This window comes from Carcharodon carcharias, chromosome 11 (assembly GCF_017639515.1).
Source record: "Carcharodon carcharias isolate sCarCar2 chromosome 11, sCarCar2.pri, whole genome shotgun sequence".
In the NCBI taxonomy this organism is placed as follows: domain Eukaryota; kingdom Metazoa; phylum Chordata; class Chondrichthyes; order Lamniformes; family Lamnidae; genus Carcharodon; species Carcharodon carcharias.
Window position 1 is genome coordinate 102,976,915 of NC_054477.1, and position 20,035 is coordinate 102,996,949.

Genomic DNA, 20,035 nt, shown 5'->3' on the forward strand with positions numbered 1-20,035 from the left:
ATCCTACCAGGCCTGCTGAGCACTTCCAACAATTTTGTTTTGATTTCAGATTATTTTGAGCATGTGCAGTATTTTGCTTTGACAAAACAAGCTTTGTTCTGCCCCAATGTGCTTCATTTCTAATTCTCTAATCACTGTCCCATAGCAACAGCATGAGTATTTACACATTCCCATCTCATTAGCCAACAGAGAGGTTTTGTCTCATGAGTCCAAGCATATTCAGACTCTAAGAAATTGAGGAATAATGGATTAACCAATTTCCCCCCAAAAATAAATTTGCCTGCCAACAGGAAACCGTCTAGTCGTTATCAATGATTTGTTGGAGAACAATATAATCAGGCAGAATGATGAGTTTCTATTCTGTAACGTTTTATGACAGGAAATTACAAGACCTCATAAAAAATATTAGCCAAGCAGAGATATGCTGCACAAAGAAAGAAAAACTTGCAATTATGTAGCAATATTCACAACTTCAGATCATCCCAAATCTCTTTACAATCTAAGAACTTTTGAAACAGTGTTGCAATGTAGGGAATGTAACAGCCAATTTGCAGATATTAAATTTCCCACAAACAGCAATGAAATTAATGACCACAAAGACATCAAAAATAAACCTGCAATATTACAAGAGAAATAAGAAAACAGGGCTCCATGAAATACTTTCAGATGTATGAATGTTGAAAGTAGCATCACCACTTAAACTTACTCAGTGTACTTAATTACAGAAGAATTTCTTCTGTGAATGACCAATGTTCAAACAGAATTGACTGAAGTTGGGGAGCCAAGGTGTCAAATGCATTGGAAGAGGATGTCAATTTTGTTTTCTCAAACGAGGCGACACCTTAGCTTGCATGATTATGGAAAGGTGAAAGAAGAACAGAACAAGAACCTGTATTCATACTACACCTTCAATGTAGAAAAACTTATTAAAAATTGCCTCAAACTACTTCACTGATATGGAATCAAAAAAGACACTGAGCCAAGGAAGGCGATTTTAGGAAGCTTATTCAAGGAGGTGGGTTTGAAGGACTGGCTACCTTTGGGGTCATTTGGAGCAGAGATTCCAGAATAGTGGCCTTGAGTTTCTGTAGACATAGTCGCCGAAGTTTGGGGAGAAAGGGAGGGGAATTTTACAAGACTGAGAGGAGAGTATTTAAGGAGGGGCAGGAGGTCATCTCAGTTTATAAGAATTTGAAGGAGCTTATAAAGATAAGTCAAAGGGCACATCCATGAGGGATTTAAACACAAGCACTTAATATTTTAGCTACTGGAAGCCAACATAGGTCAGTGAAGGCAGAAGTAATTGTTTCGTAAGATAAGTCACAAGCAGCAGAATTTTGGATGAACTGATGCTTACAAAGGGGTAAAGTTAGGTTAGCCCAAAAAATACATGGAAGTAGCTGTGTTTGGAAGCAATAAAGGCATGGAATAGAGTTTCAGCAGGAAATGGACTGTAGTAAGGGCAATAGGGCCTGAGTAAACTGTGTGCACAAGGTGCAAAACCCCAGAGCCTGGGGTCATTGGTTGAATAAGCTGTCAACTTGGATGGTCAGTGTCCAAAACAGTCAATCTGGCACACAGACCATCCCAACTGACAGGCTACTAGGCCGATGATTGCTTTTGTTCTGAATATCAGAGTGCGAGAGCGAGAGTGAGTGAGAAAGAGTGAATGTGAAGTGAGGGAGTGTGAGAATCCTGAGATTAGGAGTGAGTCAGAAAACAAACAAACATGAATGGAGGCAGTGCTATTGCCACTGGATTAGTAATCCAGAGACCAAGGGTACAGCTCTGAGGACCCAGGTTCAAATCCCACTCGGCAGATGGTAGAATTTGGATTCAATAAAAATCTGGAATTAGAAGTCCGATGATGTCCATCAAACTACTGTCAATTATCATAAAAACCCTCATCTGGTCTGGCCGACATGTGAATCCAGCACCACAGCAGTGTGGTTGACTATTAAATGCCCTCTGAAATGGCCTAGCAAGCCACTCAGTTCTGTCAAACAACTAAGAAATGAAACCTGGCAGAACACTCAGCATCAACTTGGGCACAGGAAATGATAATGGCAATCTCAGTTTGTCGACTCTGCAAAGTTCTCCTTACTAACATCCAAGGGCTAGTGCCAAAATTGAGAACACAATCCCACAGACAAGACAAGCAACAGCCTGACATAGTCATACTCACGGAATCGTACCTCACAGATAGCATTCCAGACACCACCATCACCATCCCTGGGTATGTCCTGTCCCACTGGCATGACAGACCCAGCAGAGGTGACAGCACAGTACTATAAAGTTGAGAGTGGGTTGCCCTGGGGCTCACCCTGAACTCTTCAACATTGACTCCGGACCACATGAAGTCTCATGACATCAGGTCAAACATCGGCAAGGAAACCTCCTGCTAATTACCACATACCGTCCCCGCACAGCTAATGAATCAGTCCTCCTCCATGTTGAACACCACTTGGAGGAAGCACCAAGGGTGGCAAGGGTAGATTGTATACCGGGTGGCCGACTTCATTGCTCATCACCAAGAGTGGCTTGGAAGCACCACTACTGACTGAGTTAGCAGAGCCCTAAAGGACATAGCTGCTAAAGTGGGTCTGTGGCAGGTGGTGAGGAAAACCAACAAGAGGGAAAAACATACTTGACCTAATCCTCACCAATCTACCTGTGCAGATGCATCTGTCCATGGCAGTATCAAGAGGAGTGGTCACCGCACAGTCTTTGTGGAGACGAAATCCCATTTTCACATTGGGGATGCCTTCCATCATGTTGTATGGCATCACCACCATGCTAAGTGGGAAAGATTTTGAACACAGCTAGCAACTCAAGGCTGGGCAGCTATTAGGCTCTGTGGACCAACAGCAGCAGGATTGTACTGAATCACAATCCGTAACCTCCTGGCCCAGCATATTCCCCAGTCTACCATAACCACCAAAGCAGGGGATCAACCCTAGTTGAATGAAGAGTTCAGGAGGGCATGTCAGGAGCAGCACCAGGCATATCTAAAAATGAGGTGACAACTTGGTGAAACTACAACTCAGAACTACCTACGTGCTAAACAGTGTAAGCAGCATGCGATACACAGAGTTAAGCAATTCCGCAACCAACAGGTCAGATCTAAGCTCTGCAGTCCTGCCACATCCAGTCGTGAATCATGGTGGCCAATTAAACAACTCACTGGAGTCAGCGGCTCTACAAATATCCCCATCCTCAATGATGGAGAGGACCTGCACATCAGTGCAAAAAATAAGACTGATGCATTCACAACAATCTTCAGCCAGAAGTGCCAAGTAGATGATCCATCTTAGCCACCACTGGAGGTCGCCAGCATCATAATTGCCAGTCTTCAGCCAATTCGATTCACTCCACACAATATCAAGAAATAGCTGAAGGCACTGGATACAACAGACACTATGGGCCCTGACAATATTTTGGCAATAGTACTGAAGGTTTGTTCTCCAGAACTTGCCACAACCCTAACCAAATGGTTCCAGTACAGCTACAACACTGGCATCGACCCGTCAAAGTGGAATATTGTCCAGGTATGTCCTTTACACAAAAAGCAGGACAAATCAAACCCAGCCAATTACAGCACCATCAGTCTACTCTCGATCATGAGTGAAGAAGTGATGGAATGGGTCACCAACAGTGCTATCAAGTGGCACTTGCTTAGAAATAACTTGTTCACTGATGCTCAGTTTAGATTCCACCATGGTGACTCAGTTCCTCACCTCATTACAGCCTTGGTTCAAACGTGGAAAAGAGCTGAACTCCCAAGGTGAGGTGAGAGCGACTGCCCTTGACATCAAGGTAGTATTTCACAGAGTATGGCATCAAGGACCCCTAGTAAAACTGGAGTCAATGGAAATCAGGGGTAAAACTCTGCAGGTCAGAGTCATATCTAGCACAAAGGATTGCCATTGCTGGAGGTCAATCGTCTCAGCTCCAGGACAAAACTGCATGAGTTCCTCGGCCCATCCATCTTCAGCTGCTTCCTCCCATCAAAAAGGACAAAAGTAGGGATATTTGCTAAATATTGCACAATGTTATGATCCCAGCTGAGATTCCCCCTGGATAAGTCTGATGCCGGAGTAGAACTCAGCTTGACAGATCCGAACTTATAACTTGTTTGTTCAGATAATTGAAGAGTAGCTACTGAACAGAGTCACAGGAGTCAGCTGATGAACTTTTAACAGAAGAATAAAACGTTTACTAAACAAGATTTGCCGAGGAGGCGCGAGGGGAGCCGGCTGTTGCCGAGGAGGCGCGAGGGGAGCCGGCTGTTGCCGAGGAGGCGTGAGGGGAGCCGGCTGTTGCCGAGGAGGCGCGAGGGGAGCCGGCTGTTGCCGAGGAGGCGCGAGGGGAGCCGGCTGTTGCCGAGGAGGCGCGAGGGGAGCCGGCTGTTGCCGAGGAGGCGCGAGGGGAGCCGGCTGTTGCCGAGGAGGCGCGAGGGGAGCCGGCTGTTGCCGAGGAGGCGCGAGGGGAGCCGGCTGTTGCCGAGGAGGCGCGAGGGGAGCCGGCTGTTGCCGAGGAGGCGCGAGGGGAGCCGGCTGTTGCCGAGGAGGCGCGAGGGGAGCCGGCTGTTGCCGAGGAGGCGCGAGGGGAGCCGGCTGTTGCCGAGGAGGCGCGAGGGGAGCCGGCTGTTGCCGAGGAGCTGGGAGAGCAGGAGTGACTGAGGGAGTTTGGTGAGGAGGGAAGGAGGTGATCCCGTGTACCGTGAGTACAGCTGGGTAAGCGTTTACTACTTTTATTGCTTATAGTTTTTAAGGTCTTATTTTGTGGTTCATCATTTGTAGGGACTATATTCTAACAACAAGGAGCAGGGAAGAAGGGCCCAAGAGTAATTGATATTAAGTATTTTCCAAAAGGTTTAATTTAATTTAAAGGGGTAAGTCATGGCAGGAGAGCTCAAAGCCATAGTGTGCTCCTCCTGCTCAATGTGGGAAGCCGGGCACATTTCCAATGCCTGGGGCCAGCATGTGTGTGGGAAGTGTCTCCAGCTGCAGCTCCTTGAAGCCCGGGTTTTGGAGCTGGAGCGGCGGCGGAGGACACTGTGGAGCATCCGTGAGGCGGAGAGTTTCGTGGATAGCACGTATAGAGAGGTGGTCACGCCACAGGCTAAGAGTCCACAGGCAGGAAGGGAATGGGTGCCCACCAGGCAAAGCAAGAAGGCTAGGCAGGCAATGCAGGAATCTCTTGTGGCTATTCCCCTGCAAAACAGATATACCACTTCGGGTACTGTTGAGGGGAATGGCCTCTCAGAAAAGTAGCAACAGCCAAATTCGTTGCACCATGGTTTGCTCTACTGCAGAGAAGAGGAATAAAAAGTGTGGGAATGCAAAGTTAGAGGGGATTCAATTGTAAGGGGAATATAGGCGTTTCTGTGTCCGCAAACGAGACAACAGGATGGAATGCTGCCTCTCTGGTGCTAGGGTCAAGGATGTCTCAGAGCGGCTAGAGGACATTCTGAAGGGGGAGGGTGAACAGCCAGTGGTCGTGGTACACATTGGTACAAACGGCATAGGTAAAAAAAAGGGATGAGGTCCTAAAAGCAAAGAATAGGGAGTTAGGAAGTAAGTTGAAAAGTAGGGCCTCAAAAGGTAGTGATCTCAGGATTACGACCAGTCCCATGTGCCATTCAGAGTAGAAATAGCAGGACATATTGGATGAATATGTGGCTAAAGAGATGGTGTGAAGGGGAGGATTTCAGATTCCTGGGGCATTGGGACCAGTCCTGGGGGAGGTGGGACCAGTACAAACTGGACGGGTTCCACCTGGGCAGGACCAGACTGATGTCCTAGGGGGAACATTTGCTAGAGTGGTTGGGGAGGGTTTAAACTAAAATGGCAGGGGGATGGGAACCTATGCAAGGAGGCAGAGGAAGGGGAATCAAAACCAAGAACAAAAGACAGAAAACGGAATAAGAAAAAAGTGATAGTCAGAGAAATCAAGGGCAAGAATCAAACAGGGCCTCAGTGAAAAGTAGTGGGAATGGGATAAGTAATGTTAAAAAGACAAGCCTTAAGGCTTTGTGCCTTAATGCGAGGAGCATTTGCAATAAAGTGGATGAATTAACCGTGCAAATAGATGTAAACTGGTATGATATAGTTGGGATTACGGAGACATGGCTGCAGGGTGACCAAGGATGGGAACTGAACACGCAGGGGTATTCAGTAGTTAGGAAGGACAAACAAAAAGGAAAAGGTGGCGGAGTAGTATTTCTGGTTTGAGACTAAATTAACGCATTGGTGAGGAAAGATATTAGCTCCGACGATGTGGAATCCGTATCATTAGACCTGAGAAACACTAAGGGGCAAAAAACATTAGTGGGAGTTGTATATTGACCCCCAAACTGTAGTGGTAATGTTGGGAATGGAATTAAACAGGAAATTAGAGACACATGTAATAAAAGAACATCTGTAATTATGGGTGACTTTAAGATGCATATAGATTGGGCAAATCAAATTAGTTACAATACCGTGGATGAGGAATTCCTTGAGTGTATACAGGAAGGTTTTCTGGACCAATACATTGAACCAATGAGAGAACAGGCCATCCTTGATTGGGTATTGTGTAATGAGAAAGGAATAATTGGCAATCTAGTTGTGCGAGGCCCCTTGGGGGATGAGTGGCCATAACAAGATAGAATTCTTCATCAAGATGGAGAGTGATGTAGTTGATTCTGAAACTTGGGTCCTGACTCTTAATAAAGGAAACTACGATGGTGTGAGGCACGAGTTGGCTATGATGGATTGGGAAATGTTACTTAAAGGGATGATGGCGGATAGGCAATGGCAATCATTCAAAGAACGCATGGGTGAACTGCAACAATTGTTTATTCCTGTCTGACGTAAAAGTAAAACAGGAAAGGTGGCCAAACCGTGGCTTATAAGGGAAATTAGAGATAGTATTAAATGCAAGGAAGAGGCATACAAATTGGCCAGACAAAAGAACAAACCTGAGGATTGGGAGCAGTTTAGAATTCAGCAAAGGAGGACCTAGGGATTGATTAAGAAGGGGAAAATAGAGTACGAGAGTAAGCTTGCAGGGAACATAAAAACTGACTGTAAAAGTTTCTGTAGGTATGTGAAGAGAAAAAGATTGGTGAAGACAAATGTCGGTCCCTTACAGTCAGCAACAGGGGAATTTATAATGGGGAACAAAGAAATGGCTGACCAACTAAATACATACTTTGGTTCTGTCTTCACAAAAGGAGGACACTAATAACATAGCAGAAATGTTGGGGAACAGAGTGTTTAGTGAGAGGGAGGAACTGAAAGAAATCAGTATTAGTAGGGAAATGGTGTTGGGGAAACTGATGGGATTGAAGGCCAATAAATCCCCGGGGCCTAATAATCTACATCCCGGAATACTTGAGGAAGTGGCCCTAGAAATAGTGGATGCATTGGTGGTCATCTTCCAAGATTCTATAGACTCTGGAACAGTTCCTACATATTGGAGGGTAGCTAATGTAACTCCACTATTTAAAAAGGGAGGCTGAGAGAAAACAGGAAATGATAGACCAGTCAGCCTGACGTCAGTAGTTGGGAAAATTCTAGAGACAATTATAAAAGATTTAATAGCTGAGCACGTGGAAAACAGTGGCAGAATTGGGGAGAGTCAGCACAGATTTATGAAAGGGAAATCATGCGTGACAAATCTACTGGAAATTTTTGAGGATGTAACTAGTAGAGTTGATGAGGGGGAGACGTGGTTTATTTGGACTTTCAGAAGGCTTTTGACAAAGTTCCACATAAGAGATTGGCGTGTAAAATTAAAGCACATGGGATTGGGGATAGTGTATTGAGAAGAATAGAAAAATGGTTGGCAGACAGGAAACAAAGAGTAGGAATAAACAGGTCTTCTTCCGAATGGCAGGCAGTGACTAGTGGGGCACCACAGGGATCGGTGCTGGGACCCAGTTATACACAATATATATTAATGATTTCGATGAGGGAATTAAATGTAATATTTCCTAATTTGCAGATGACACAAAGCTGGGTGGGAAGGTAAGTTGTGAGGAGGATGCAGAGATCCTTCAGTGTGATTTGGACAAGCTGAGTGAGTAGGCAAGTGCATGGCAGATGCAGTATAATGTGGATAAGTGTGAGGTTATCCATTTTGGTAGCAAAAACAGGATGGCAGATTATCTGAATGGCTATAAATTGAGAGAGGAAAATGTACAACGAGACTTGGGTGTCCTTGCACACCAGTTGCTGAAGGTAAGCATGCAGGTGCAGCAGGCTGTAAAGAAGGCAAAATGGTATTTTGGTCTTCATAGCCTAAAAATTTGAGTACAGGAACAGGGATGTCTTACTGCAATTGTACAGGGCCTTGGCGAGACCACACCTGCAATATTGTGCGCAGTTTTGGTCTCCTTATCTGAGGAAGGATGTACTTGCTATAGAGGGAGTGCAGCGAAGGTTTACCCAACTGATTCCTGGAATGGCAGGACTGACATATGAGGAGAGATTGAGTCAATTAGGATTATATTTGCTGGAGTTCAGAAGAACGAGGGGGGGAGATCTCAAAGAAACCTATAAAATTCTAACAGGACTAGACAGGGTAGATGGAGGAAAGATGTTCCCGATGGTGGGGGAGTCCAGAACCAGGGGTCACAGTCTGAGGATATGGGGTAGACTATTTAAGACTGAGATGAGGAGAAATTTCTTCACCCAGGGAGTGGTGAGCCTGTGGAATTCATTACCACAAAGTAGTTGAGACCAAAACATTGTATGCATTCAAGGAGGAGTTAGATAGAGCTCTTGGGGCAAAAGGGATCAAAGGGTATGGGGAGAAAGCAGGAGCAGGCTATTGAATTGGATCATCAGCCATGATCATAATGAATGGCGGAGCAGGCTTGAAGGGCCGAATGGCCTTGTCTCCTGCTCAGAGTTTCTATGTTTCTATGAACTATACTGCAATTCTCCTTCACCCACAACTGTACCTTGACAAATATATATAGATTTGTAAGGATAACACAATTTACAAAAACTCTCATACTCTGTCATAGTTAAGTACACAGTTCATGTAAATCTATGGCACTCTGTGGTCAGGCATACGACACTCTGAAACCAAGTGACAGATGCCACCTCAACCAGGATCTATGGATCTCTCAACTCCCCTCCCCAGATGCATGTCACACCATGAGCCAACCGGTCTCACTAAACTCCATCTTTCACACAAGAGTTTCCAATCTTCGCTTGCCAAGAACTCGCCTTGGAACCTTCTCACAAACCGGCGTTTTCTCTCCGATGCCTCCCACAAGGGTCCACCTCCAGGGTTTCAAACTCTCCTTTCGATGTTTCTCTCCCGAAACACCATATGCATTCAAGCCGTCTTTCACACACACCCTCATCAACTCAACCGTCAACAGTACCACCGCTTCATAAGCCCATAGCAAAGAGTTACAGACCTTCAGTTGTCTCTTTGGGCCTTCTTGCCTCTTACAAGCTGTTCTTGCTTTAAATCTGCTTTCTGCAGCTTTTGTCTCTTTAAATCTGAAGTTTGTAACCTTTCTCTCTGCCCCTCACTCATAACTTCACTTAACAGGACCTTTTCCAGGTTCCTGTCTTTCCTTTGGCTAGAAAGTCTTCTTAGGATTTTATCTTCTTCCACTCTCCTGAATTGTGGGGTCTTTCTTTAGCTTGGGACTGGCTTCTGCTTGATAGCCACCTTCAAACCAACCAAACTCAACAGCTTCCAAATCAAAATTGCTGTTTCTCTTCCTCAATGTGCCTATGGGAGGGCCCTGCCTCTCTGCCACCCCGCCCCCCCACCCACCCCCCACCACCCAAGTGTAAGGCAACAGTCCAATTATTCATAAAAACAAAAAAACTGCGGATGCTGGAAATCCAAAACAAAAACAGAATTACCTGGAAAAACTCAGCAGGTCTGGCAGCATCGGCGGAGAAGAAAAGAGTTGACGTTTCGAGTCCTCATGACCCTTCGACAGAACTTGCGTTCGAGTCCAAGAAAGAGTTAAAATATTTCAACTCTTTCTTGGACTCGAACGCAAGTTCTGTCGAAGGGTCATGAGGACTCGAAACGTCAACTCTTTTCTTCTCCGCCGATGCTGCCAGACCTGCTGAGTTTTTCCAGTCCAATTATTCAACCTTGTTTGTTTACCTTAGCTTAAATCGTAAAAATTATAAAACCAGGCACCTTTTTTAAAGTGAAACTAAAATTCAATTTGACTTTTAAGCACACAGACACAGAAATACAAATCAGACTGAAACTTTAAAGCTAAAACCCATTCCTAACATCTGCAAATATCAATATAACTTAGTAAAACTATCTTAATTTCCTAACAACAATATTCAGCACTATTCACAACTCCTCAGATACTGAAACAGTCCATGTCCAAATGCAGCACGACCTGGACAATATCCAGGCTTGGGCTAACAAGTGGCAAGTAACATTAACGCCACAGAAGTGTCCAGCAATGATCATCTCCAACATGTGAGAATTTAACCATTGCCTCTTAACAATCCAAGGAGTAACTTGGAGGGCATCTTCCAGGTGATGCTGTTCCCATGTGTCTGCTTCCTTTGTCCTTCTACATGGTAGCAGTCGTGGGTTTCAAAGGTGCTGCCTAAGGCGGCTTGCTGAGTTCCTACAGTGCCTCCTGTAGATGGTACACACCGCTGCCAATGTGTGTCGGTGGTGGGAGGAGTGAATGCTTGTGGTTGGGGTACCAATCAAGCGGCTGCTTTGTCCTGGATGGTGTCAAGCTTCTTGAGTGTTGTTGAAGCTGCACTCATCCAAGCAAATGGAGGGTATTCCATCGAACTCCTGACTTCTGCCTTGTAGATGGTGGACAGGCTTTAGGGACTCAGGAGGTGAGTTATTCACTGTAGGATTCCTAGCCTCCACTCTGTTCTTGTCACCACAATATTTATATGGTTAATCCAGTTCAGGCTATTCTGGATTTGGTTTTTTGCAATGAGATGGAATTAATTAATGATCTCATAGTAAAGGATCCTCTAGGGAAGGGTAACCAAAGCATGCTAGAATTTCAAGTTCAGCTTGAGAGCGAGAAACTTGAGTCCCACACTCGTGTTCTGGAGTTAAACAAAGATAGCTACATAGGCATGAGGGCAGATTCGGCCCTAGTGGACTGGGCAGGAAGACTACAAGGTAGGACAGTTGATGAACAGTGGCAGATATTTAAGGAAATCTTCAATTCCTCCCAAGTAAAATATATTCCAAAGGAGGAAGAAAGATGGTAAGAGGGGGAAAAAGCATCTATGGCTAAGCAAGGAAGTTAAAGATAGCATAAAGGCAATAACTAAGGCATACCAAATTGCAAAGGTCAGTGGCAGGCTGGAAGATTGGGAAACTTTTAAAGATCAAAGGGTTACTAAAAAAAAATCTTAAAAAGAGCAAAGGTAAATTATGAAAGAAAACTAGCACAAAATGTAAAAACTGATAGCAAAATCTTCGACAAGTGTATAAAAGGAAAGAGTAGCTAAAGTGAATGTTGGTCCCTTAGAGGATGAGACTGGGGAGTTAATTGTGGGGAAATGTAGAAACGGCAGAGGCACTTAATCAATGTTTTGCCTCAGTTTTCACAGTGGAGGACACTGGTACCACCCCAACAGCAACAGGTAGTGCAGAGGGTATAGAGAAGGAGGAGCTGAGAACAATCACCATCACGAGAGAAAAAGTACTGAGCAAACTATTGGGATTAAAGGGTAACAAGTCCCCAGGACTTGATGGCCAACATCCCAGGATCTTAAAGGAAGTGGCAGCGAAGATAGTGGATGCATTGGCTATAATATTCCAAAACTCCCTGGATTCTGGAAAGGTTCAAAAAAAGGGGGTCGGGGGGCAGAAAGTAGCAAACTATAGGCCAGTTAGTTTTACGTCCTGTCGTTGGGAAATTGTTGGAATCCATTATTAAGGAAGTAGTAATGGGGCATTTGGAAAGTCAAAATGCAATCCATCAGAGTCAGCATGGTTTTATGAAGAATAAATCATGTTTGACTAATTTGCTAGAGTTCTTTGAAGAAGATGTGACAATCAAAGTGGATAACGGGGATCCTGTAGATGTAGTATATCTGGACTTCCAAAAGGCCTTTGATAAGGTGCCGCACAAAAGATTCACAGAAGATAAGATCACATGGAGTAAGGGGTAATATATTAGCTTGGATAGAGGATTGGCTAACCAGCAGAAAGCCAGAATAAATGGGTCTTTTTCTGGATGGCAAGCTGTAACTAGTGGGGTACCACAGGGTTCAGTTCTTGGGCCCCAACTATTTACAATCTATATTAATGACTTGGATTCAGGGATAGAAGGTACTATAGCTAAATTTGCAGACGACACCAAAATAGGTGGGAAAGTAAGTTGCAATGAAGAAATAAGAAACTTATAACTGGATATGGACAGGTTAGGTGAATGGGCCAAAATTTGGCAGATGGAGTTTAACGTGGATAAGTGTGAAGTTATCCATTTTGGTCGGAAAAATAAAAAAAGGCGACCTATTATTTAAATGGAGAGAAACTTCAGAATGCTTCAGTGCAGAGGGATCTGGGTGTCCTCGTGCATGAATCACTGAAAGCTAAGATGCAGGTACAGCAGGTAATAAGGAAGGCAAATGGAATTTTGGCATTTATTGCTAAAGGAAGAGAGTGTAAAAGTAGGGAAATGTTGTTACAACTGTACAAGGCATTGGTGAGACCGTGCCTGGAGTACTGTGCACAGTTTTGGTCCCCTTACTTGAGGGACGTAGTTGCATTGGAAGCGGTTCAGAGGAGGTTCATTAGATTGATTCTAGAGATGCGGGGCTTGTCTTATGAGGAGAGATTGAGCAGTTTAGGCCTATGCTCACTAGAGCTTAGAAGGATGAGAGGATATCTAATTGAGGTATATAAGATGCTAAAAGGGATGGACAAAGTAGATGTGGAGTGGATGTTTCCCATTGTGGGGCATTCTAGAATGAGAGGCCACAGTTTTAGGCTAAGGAATGGTAGATTTAAATCAGAGATGAGGGGGAATTACTTTTCTCAAAAGGGTCGTGAATCTGTGGAATTCATTACCTCACAGTGCAGTGGATACCGGGACGCTGAATAAATTTGAGGAGGAGATAGACAGATTTTTAATTAGTAACGAGTTGAATGGTTATGGGGAGAGGGCGGGAAATTAAAGTTTGAGGCCGAAATTAGATCAGCCATGATCGTATTGAATGGCGGGCAGTCTCGAGGGGCTGAATTGCCTACTCCTGCTCCTAGTTCTTATGTTTATGGTCAATGGTAACCCCCAGGATGTTGATAGTCGGGGATTCAGGTTATGGTAATGCCATTGAATGTGAATAAGCATTGGTTAGATTCTCTCATAGGATATAGTCATTGCCTGGCACTTGTGCGGCACAAATGTTAATTGCCACTTGACAGCCCAAACCTGGATCTTGTCCAGGTCTTGCTGCATTTGGACATGGACTGCTTCAGTATCTGAGTCATAAGTGGTGCTTAAAATTGTGCAATCACCAGCAAACATCCTCACTTCTGACCTTATGACGGAAGGAAGGTCATTGACGAAGCAGCTGAAGATAGTTGGGCCCCACTACCCTGAGGAACTCTTGCAGTGATGTCCTGGAACTGAGACGATTAATCTCCAACAACGACAATCATCTTCCATTGTGCTACATATGACTCCAGTCAGCGGAGAGTTCCCCACCCACCACCCCCCTCCCGATTCCCAGTGACTCCAGTTTTAGTAGGGCTCTCTGATGCCACACTCGGTCAAATGCTGCCTTAATGTCAAGGCCAGACACACTCACCTCTGGAGTTCAGCTTTTTGTCCACATTTGAACCAAGGCTGTAATGAGGTCAGGAGTCGAGCATCAGTGAGCAGGTTACTGCTAAGCAAGTGCCACTCGATAGTACTGTTGAGGACCCCTTCCAACACTTCGCTAATGATTGAGAGTAGACTGATGGGATGTTAATGGGCCAGGTTGGATTTGTCCTGCTTTTTGTGTACAGGAAATTTCTGGGCAATTTTCAACATAGCCGGGTAGATGCCAGTGTTGTCGCTGTACTGGAACAGCCTGGCAAGGGTTGCGGCAAGTTGTGAAGCACAAGTCTTCAGTACTATTGCTGGAATATTGTCAGGGCCCATAGCTTTGCAGCATCCAACACTTCAGCTATTTTTTGACATTACGTGGACTGAATCGAATTGGCTGAAGACTGGCATTGGTGATGTTGGGGACCTCCGAAGTAGGCCAAAATGGATGCACAATTGTTTGCCCTGTTCACTCATACATAACTTTCTACATTGATGTCACCTGTCCAAAGACAAAATTCAGAATGGATTTCACAAGCAGCAGTGTTTACTTACACTAAAACTCTAGCATTGGTCTAAGGTGGCTGTGATTTGTACCATCATTGCAATTGCAGTATAATACGCAGCCCGAATCTAGAGCAATAACTTTATTTCCTTCTGCAACAAAGCTTAACTCTCTGATAAATAAGTCACTCTGTTGCACTGTAACTTCAGACCTTAATGTTTGATTAAGCTGTACAAATTTAGCAATTTTGTAAAGCTAAAACACAAACGTTATAATTGACAGCATAAAGGCACTTTGAGATGCATGGCTCTTCTCCAAAGCCAAACTTGTATCCTTTGTATAATCGACAACTGCAGAATCACAACCGAGTCTACCCCATCTGTTCCAGCTACACATACACTTTTACAGAGGTCTCCGGACAGCATTTGGAAATATGAATTTGGATTAATTATTTCACTCCACACCTAAGTGTGCTGAGGTGAACAGTAGTACCTTCACTGCATAAATTTCCACTCGGGCAGCAAAGTGTCAGAAATATTTTTGAATGGTGCCTGCCTTCAATTTAGAAGTTTTTTTTTTAAGCAGTTTACAATTGGGTACTTGCTCTATGGATACTGATTGCGAAATTTCCAAGTACACCAAAAGGGGCTCAGAATTCAGACAACAGAATATGTTACCACCGTGAATACATAGCAAAATGTGAAGGGCTGTTCAAAAAAAAGTGAAGAGCCAGCCAAAGCACAAGATAAGTAAAAGTAACTGCATAATTCTGGGTAAAATCTAAAAGCTTACCAATTCTCGATACACTCCTTCAGGTTTCCCATCTGCCCTTACACACTTCTCTTCTCTGTTCTTCTGGAATGCATCCCTGCTCCTATTGCCTGTACCACTTGAATTCAAATTGCTCCGGACATTGCTTCCTCCACCAAAGATCTTTGCCTTGGTTTCAAGAAAAGATATTCAAAATATAAAAATCTATTATTTTTGACTATATTCATTTAATTGCAGACACCGCCACGATATGAAAAAGAGGTATTTTTAAAATTCCACATCCATGTTACGTATCAGACATATTCATAGCTTTATACCAGAAGTTCAACCCAAACTTTTCTTAACAACTGTAGATAATTAAATGCATTTTCAAACTCATTCCTGGTTTATGTAAAATAGAACAAATTTTAGCTAACATTCATGAAACCATTAACAATAGTGCAAATTTACAGACATACTCAGTTAAACAGATGTAATTGATCCTAAATAAATTTTGACAGCGTGCTCCAAAATGACAAACTTTCTGCACTTCAAAATTACATTGCCAACAACAAATCTCAGGGCATTCAAATCTCTAGTTAATAATTTCTAAACGCATTACTTCCGCGAAGCTGCACTGTATACGCTAGATTTCCTTCCAAACAAGTATTACTGCTTCCTAACTTGGGACATATCCATGTTCAATCACACTTGCAGAATAATTTCTCTTTTTCACATGCCATGAAGCTTATAATCAAGATTGTTCTGGATCAGCTTTTGGTATTGGCTGAGCTGTTTTTAAAATCGTGGTGACCTTAAGCTAATTTTCTGTTTGGTACATGCTAAGGTATTCTGTACATAGAAATAACACATTCAGATTCCTTTCATCTTCTTTACACTATTGCTTATCAGTGTAATGTTGGCCAACATTTTAGCAATAACCAATTCTGCACCATCTGTCCTATAGAATAATAGAATGATACAAGACAGGAGGCCACTATTCAGCCCATTGTGTCACTGCCTTCTCCTCGAAAGAGCTACCCATTTAGTTCTAATTCCCTGCCCTTTCCCCACAGCTCTTCAAATGCTTCCTTTTCATGTATATATTCAATTCACTAATTAAAGTTAGGATTGCTTCCATCAGTCTTTCATGTTTTACATTCCAGATTTGAACATGCCATGTTAAAAAACAAAAAATTACAATTCACGACTAGTTCTTTTGCCAGTTAAAGAGTTCAAATAAAACACTACCAGAACATTACTCTAACAATACTTGTCTTTTTTACTACATACTAAAGAAAAAACAAACTTGCTTTTATTTAGAACCTAATGGCCTCACAGCTTAGGAGGTACTTTTCATTTGAGTCCAGTCGCTATTATAATCCTGGTGTTTAAATTCCTTCTATCCACACATATTCCCTGCTCCCTGATCTCTATCAACTCGTCCAGCTTGAAAAGCACCTGCCTCAAAAAAACCTTACAGTTCCTCTTACTGCAATATCTTCCACATCCACCATCTCTGACCTATGGGGGCAGCTTTGGCTTCGGCTGCATCGGCTCCACCTGGTGGAAATCCATCTGCAAATGTCTCTGTCAATTCACCATCTCATGCAATAAAACCCACCTCTGAACAAGTTTTTGGTCACCCTTGTTCATCTCAATTTTTCACCCCTTACACATCTTGGAAATATTTCAGGACACTTGACATGGAAACAGTGATACAAGTTCAACTTGTTTATGGGATATAGGCAAATATGGTAGCCAATATTACTAAGTCCCCACAAATAACTTTGAGATACATGACCAGGTAATATGACTTGAAAGAAACTTAAGCCTGGACATTGGGAGAACTTTTGTGCTCTATTTCAAATAGTGACATGGAAACTTTTACATTCAACTGATCAGAATGAGCCTTGACTTAACATTTCATCCTAAGGGTGACAACTCTGGCAATACAGCACTCCTGCAATCCTGCACTGGAATGCCAGCCCACCCTCTGTGAACAAATGCCCTGAGTGGGAAATGAACCCATGGCTCTCTTACTCAAAGGAGGAGTCAATGCTTATAATATCTTGCTTGGTCACAACACCTGGGATAATGGGTTTACACTGTGGCATTGCTGATACTGAGTCTGAATGTATGCTATTGCAAATGGAGCGAGTGCTGGGGTTTGGGGGTGGCAAGATGTGTTGATTTGTAGAATTGCACAGGACTACTGAAACATTTGGAAACAAGTTTTAATTGAGGTGCTCAAGAGGTTTTTTGATTGGGATGCTGGTAAATAAATTGCACTTTTCCTGCAGGTACAAAGGTGAATAAAATTTGTTCTTATACTTACTGGTTAGAGAAACAAGTAAACCTCTGTCTATTACATTCCATTAAAACAGATGAAAAGAAAGCACACTCAGCTTTCCGTAGGAAATAAAGCACTTGGCCATCCATACAGGCATTCTGGTGGTGGTCTTGTGGCGCAGTGGGTAGCACCTTTCCTCTGAGTCAGAAGCTCCGGGTTTGAGTCCCACCCCAGGGCTTGATCGCCAAGGAAGATGCATTCATGATTATCAATCTGCAAATCCTTCCAATTCATGCCAATGGCAGGTAGTAAAAGCTGGAAAGACTCCTGGTCAGCCATGTGATTAAGAGAAAGTTGGAGCCTGTACGATCACTATCCATAGCTCCAGACTGCAACATGCATAAATCGCTACAGCAACTTGGTGACTCCTTGAGTAATCTAACAACAGATATTTTGAGTTGATTAGGGGGTCTTGACACCATCTTTGTTGATGGATCACCATTCTGGTCATGATTGGACAAGTGACTCCCATGTGTTGATGCCAACAGAGCATATCTTCATGGGGGCTTTGAGATTGTCTTTGAAATATTTCCTTTTGCCAAAAGTAAATCCAAAAATAGACCATTCTGAGCAGATAACCAGTGCCTAGGAAAATTTGGATGAAATTACTCTGGCAGGCAACAAAGTCCAGGCTGGAAACAACTCAAAGTGGGCCAGCATGTCAGGCCAGAAATCTGAAAGGACTATAGCAAGATCCTGAAACTTCGAATGTATTCATGAGTAGAATCAAAATGAAGAGGAAGGACTTGGTATTGATCTGGGCTGCAGTCAACTGAAAGGAAGCAAAACAATAAAAAAATACTGGTTAGGCCACAGCTAGAGTATTGCGTGCAGTTCTGGAATCCGCATTCTAGGACTCTAGTGATTGCACTAGAGAGTGCAGAGGAGATTTACCAGGGTGCTGCCTGGGCTGGAGAGTTTTAGTTATGAGGAGAGATTGGATAGATTGGGGTTATTTTCCTTGCAGCAGAGGAGATTGAGGGGGGGAACATGATTGAGGTGTATAACATTATGAGGGGCATAGATAGGGTAGACAGGAAGGAACTTTTCCCCTTGGTGGAGGGATCAATAATCAGGGGGTATAGATTTAAGGTAAAGGAGCAGGAGGTTTAGAGGAGATGTGAGGAAGAATTTTTTCACCCAGAGGGTGAAAAATTTGGAACTCACTGCCTGAAAGGGTGAAAGAGGCAGAAACCCTCATAACATTTAAGTATTTGTGATGCCATGGCATAAATGGCTAAGGGCCTAGTGCTGGAAAATGGGATTAGAATAGTTAGGTACTTGTGTGACGGGCGCAGACTCGATGGGCCGAAGGGCCTTTTTCTTTGCTGTCGACCTCAATGACTCTATGACTCTATAACAGCAGCAAAAGGATGCAACAGGAGACAACCCAGCAACTCAAGCTCCAACTGATATTCCAAAGTAAGCCAAAAGCTCATAACACAAAAGTAGAGCTCTCCAACAAAAAGTTTCTTCCCCAAAATACACCTAAACAGCATCTTAAAGCTGCTTGAGTCTGCAGTTACTTTCAAGCACAATTTCTAATTACTTTATTTCATGACTTAATCAACTGCAAAAAATATTCATCCTTCTCGAACATTACACTTTACCTCCTTGTTCTTGCTAATTTCTGCAATAGCAGCAGTCCTTTGCTTTTCAAATTCATCATCGCCCCCAGTTTTATTTGTGCTAGCAACCTGCAGGGTTTTCCTCTTATCAAGGTCTCGACTATCAACTTGGTCACGAGTTAAACATTTCTGGGGAAAAAAAGCAAGTTATTTGCAATAAATACAAAATAGATGAAGCCAATCAAATAATGCATGGCAAAATATTTTCCTGCCATAAATATTTCTGTGACTGAAAAAGAAATTCGTCAAAGGAAAAGAGAATCGAGCATTTTTGTTATAAGCACTCATTATGTACTAAGGGGAAAATAAGTTGAAAAAATGTCAAGATTCTTTGTTTTTTTAATTATACAGCTCTGTCAGCAAGCAGCAGGTACTGAGCATCTTGCTCACCCTAGAAGAGATCTATTGATTGCAATAGGGCATAAATTGAAAGCAATCATGAGACAGTCAAGAACCATCGAACCTTTAGAAACAAAGTGCAGCTAATAGGGCAAGGTAGTTAATTTTTGTTTTCTAATATATTTTATTTTTCTCTTCCATCACAACTTATACCAGGTTACAAGTCCACAAACAGTTGTCTTAGTGGCCATTCTTCCTGCTGAACCCCAAACGCTTTCTGTAACAGCAAACAATTCAACCAGAGCACTTATGACAGGTTAAGTATTCTTGATCCAAATCCCTCCAGGCCGATTATGTTTCAGATTTCAGGTAGCTTTGGTTTTTGAATACTGCATTTAGGCCCACTTACATTATAATGGCCTAAGCCTAGGCTAGCTAGAGTCGATAAATAAAATGGCCAGAAAAGTAAGGTGTACCACTGGATAGTAAAGGTCGGGTGGGATCAGCGAGGTTCACATCGGTTCAGGTCACAGGCTGCCTGCACTAAAGGCTGATGTAGTTCAAAACAAGAAAGGGCAGTTTTTGGACATGTTCGGTTTTTGGATTTACGGATAAAGGATACTCGACCTGTAGAATCAGGGCTAATACTGTCCTTGTCCACAGTCTGCCCA

At 43.2% G+C, this 20,035-nt stretch overlaps 1 protein-coding gene across 7 annotated transcripts in view; it reads right to left on the minus strand.

Annotated features, from left to right (window-relative positions):
- The window catches only part of tdrd3 (tudor domain containing 3), a 160,709-nt gene that overhangs the window by 95,347 nt on the left and 45,327 nt on the right, over positions 1-20,035 (minus strand). For all 7 annotated transcript variants that reach the window (XR_005944469.1, XR_005944470.1, XR_005944471.1 and 4 more), the window contains 2 exons: positions 19,008-19,154; positions 15,087-15,233 (listed from right to left, as the gene is read on the minus strand). Coding sequence is in view for 4 of the 7 variants with exons in the window: in XM_041199790.1 (XP_041055724.1) it covers positions 15,087-15,233; positions 19,008-19,154 (294 nt within the window). In the remaining 3 variants the exon portion in view is untranslated. The remainder of the gene's footprint in view (positions 1-15,086; positions 15,234-19,007; positions 19,155-20,035) is intronic.